Source organism: Camelina sativa, chromosome 1 (assembly GCF_000633955.1).
Source record: "Camelina sativa cultivar DH55 chromosome 1, Cs, whole genome shotgun sequence".
NCBI classification, from domain to species: Eukaryota; Viridiplantae; Streptophyta; class Magnoliopsida; order Brassicales; family Brassicaceae; genus Camelina; species Camelina sativa.
In genome coordinates, this window is record NC_025685.1 from 14,931,278 (window position 1) to 14,934,618 (window position 3,341).

The window sequence follows — 3,341 nt, forward strand, 5'->3', positions numbered from 1 at the left end:
TAGCTTAGCTTGTAGCTGGATGACTAGTTTTCTTGGCACAGATTGTTAGTTTCATGATCATGTTTTGCTTAGTGATTGGTTAGCTTAGGTTGTATCTTGATGACTGGTATTCATGAATATCATTTTAGTACTTCAGCTTGATGATCAAGGTTGGAATTTTACTGTGGCAGATTCATTCAGACTCAACAAATAGTCATTCTAAGGAGATAAGGTGGTTGGCATTTGGACCAAGAAATGTTGCTTTAGCACATAAAGGATTTATCGTTAATGGGCAACGGTTTCACACAGATGCGGTTACGCGGAAGACACAAAACAGTGGAGTAACTTATGAAGCATTTAGCATGTGTAGATCAAGTGCTCGAGATATGAGACAAGTCGCTGATATGCTTACATATTTTGGAGTGATAAAGGAGATTTTACTTATGGACTATCACATGTTCAAAGTGCCGCTGTTTAGATGCAATTGGGCCAACACAGGGAATGGTGTGAAGGAGGAAGATGGTTTCACTCTTGTCAACCTTCATATGAACCAAACAGCCTATTTGAAAGATCCATTCATTCTACCTTCTCAAGCAAAACAGGTTTTCTATTCTAGGGAAGATGATAATTCAAATTGGTATGTTGTTATGAGAGCACCAACTAGAGGCTTTCATGAGTTGGAAACAGAAGAGGATTTAGGTGTTGCACCTTTGCCTGTCCAAGAAGTCGAAGATTTGGATGATGAATCTTGTGATGGTGATAGTGTTTATGTTAGGGATGATTGTGAAGGCTTGTTAGTGGTAGATTGATAGGTGTTTGTGGTTTCTGTAAACAATGAAATTTGTTATGGTTTTCTAAACATTTAAATATATTTATATATTTTGTATTAATTTTTATTAGTTTTTTTACAAATATTCGAAATAAAATTTTTTATTTTAAATAATAAATAATTCGTAATTCATTTTAATAAATAAATTTTGAATAATTTAGAAACAAACTAATAACATGAAACATTTGCTATAGGTAAAATCAAATTAATGAGTTTTAATAACATTTGTATCACGTTATTATAAATATTAACAATTGCACAGTAGACAACGCTACCGTTGTATAGTTAACTATAGCAAACCGGCAATCTGCTATTAAAAGTGTCCGACCTACTATAACGGGCAATCTCAGAGCGTTTTAGGAAACGCTATAATTGTAAACTCAGAGCGTTTTTACGGCCGCTATTAATACCTTTAGTTCCTGTAGTGTGTATTTACCCTCTCCTAAGAAAAGAAAAATAACTTTAGGCGCCTTATAAAGAGGTTTTGAAGGATGGCCATTGTTAGGGTTTACTTGTGGCAACTAGGATGAGACTTCATCTCTTCAAAATTGTGGAAATCATGAAAATTTTCAAGTTTGACACTTTGGAATCGGTATTTCTTCTTCTGTTTTTCTTTTGGGTTTAAGTTTTATATTTAACTGTTTAGTTGTTGTCTGTTTATTCTATAGATTTTGGTATTTTTTATGTTACTTTTATTCTATGTAACTTCTGTCACAAATTAAAAAAAGATATAAAACTTAACATTTTACCAAAAAAAAGAAGTATATGTTTGATATCACTATTTACAACATGAAATTAAATCCAAATCAAATTAAAAAAAAATGTTTTTAAGTTTTTAAATCTTCTAACCAATTTGATTTATTTTTTTGTTTGCATAGTGATTTTATTCAATTCCATTAATAGTACCTTTTTTCCTTTATATAGATTTGAATGTGATATTGTACCTAAATGGGTTGTGTTCTATATTTTTCTTTGATTGATGTGTCAGCTCCTCGTCAGTCGTCACACCAAAAAGTTGATTTGTGGACAGACTCTAGCAACGTTAGTGTTGATTAAAGACCCAAGTAAACATTAGTGTTAGAAAATGTGTTGGAGCAACTAATAATTTAAGCTGGGAAGTCGTGTTGACAACAACTTCCTCTATTTAAGTAAGCTGCATCGAATTCTTTTACCTGCAGATCCAAGAAATAAATACAAGTTGCTGAAAAAAATATATATACAACAGTTGACGGGATAAAATTTAAACTAAATAAAATTGCAAGTGGGATTCAATTATTGCATAATGTATGTTTTCTTAAATCGTGAATTGAATTAAAATCCTGCAAACACAACACCTTTTGATGTTTCAAGATACGAAACTATTCAAGATGACACAAAGGTTGGAAGCGGAAGGGGAAAAGAATCCACAAACCCAATATAATTGGGATGATGGATCAGACCATGATGGTGTAACAAAGATATATGTACGAGGTGATCGTGAAGGCATACAATTCATCAAGTTTGGCTATGTTGGGACCGGACAACTGATAGATGAATCATTCCATGGTTTCTCAAATCAAGGTTTCACACAGATGGTAAGACTTTGAATTATTCTAATTAAATTCCCTTTATTCTAGCTTTTCATGAGAATAATATTTAACTCTTTTTTTTTTAACTACTTTTTTTTTTTATTTGAAGTTTGAGATTGATCATTTCAATGGTGAATATCTTGTATCTGTTGAGGGCTACCACAACCGCCATGTGATTCAAGCACTTCAATTCAAAACAAACTTGAAGGTCCATGAAATCATGGGATATGAGAACTATGATTATAACTTTAAACTAGCCTTGTCTGGCAAGAAAATCATTGGGTTTCATGGATCTGCTAAGTCAAACCTGAACTGTCTTGGAGCATATGTTACAAGCATTACTCCAACTAAAATGGAAGCAAAAGGAGGAAAGGGAGGCAAGGAGTGGAATGATGGAGCGGACTATGAAGCTTTAACAAAGATTCATTTACGAACTACTTCAAAAGGCATAAAGAGCATCCAATTCGATTATGTGGACAAGGCTGGACATCCGAAAGTGCTAGTCCATGGTTCTAGCACGGCTGGAGGCAACACGCTGGAGCCGGTAAATAAAATTAAACTTTATTTAAATTTGGTGACTAAAGAGTTAATAGTCTGGTGATAGTTTGTACTAGAGTGTTGTTATCAGACTTAACAAGCCATAAAAAAGTCATGAAAATGCCTATATAGACACGAAAAGAATTCATGGTTTTTTTCCATGCATGGCTATAATTTCGTGGTTTTTTCGTGGTTTTATCTGTGGCTTTTTGTGGGTTTTCTATAAGTAACTCTTGATTATATTTTTTTTACTAATTATATATCATGCATTATTGTATCATTGGGTTCAATATGTGATTTTGTGTGTGTAATGTATATCTACCATGTTTTTTAAAAAAAAAATTTGTAGTTTGAGATATATAAATCATGTATGTTAATGTAATGTATATCTACCATGTTTTTTTTTTTTTTTTTTTGTAGTTTGAGAT

General features: G+C 32.5%; 2 protein-coding genes across 2 annotated transcripts in view; both read left to right on the top strand.

Moving 5' to 3' along the window:
- LOC104791108 (jacalin-related lectin 13-like) overlaps positions 1–3,341 on the top strand; it is a 16,197-nt gene that overhangs the window by 11,411 nt on the left and 1,445 nt on the right. The window lies entirely within an intron of this gene.
- On the top strand, positions 2,137–3,334 carry LOC104791100 (jacalin-related lectin 13-like). The gene is made up of 2 exons (XM_010516904.2): positions 2,137–2,382; positions 2,486–3,334. The coding sequence occupies exons 1-2, from the start codon at positions 2,149–2,151 to the stop codon at positions 2,975–2,977; spliced, it is 726 nt and encodes a 241-aa protein (XP_010515206.1). The 5' UTR covers positions 2,137–2,148; the 3' UTR covers positions 2,978–3,334.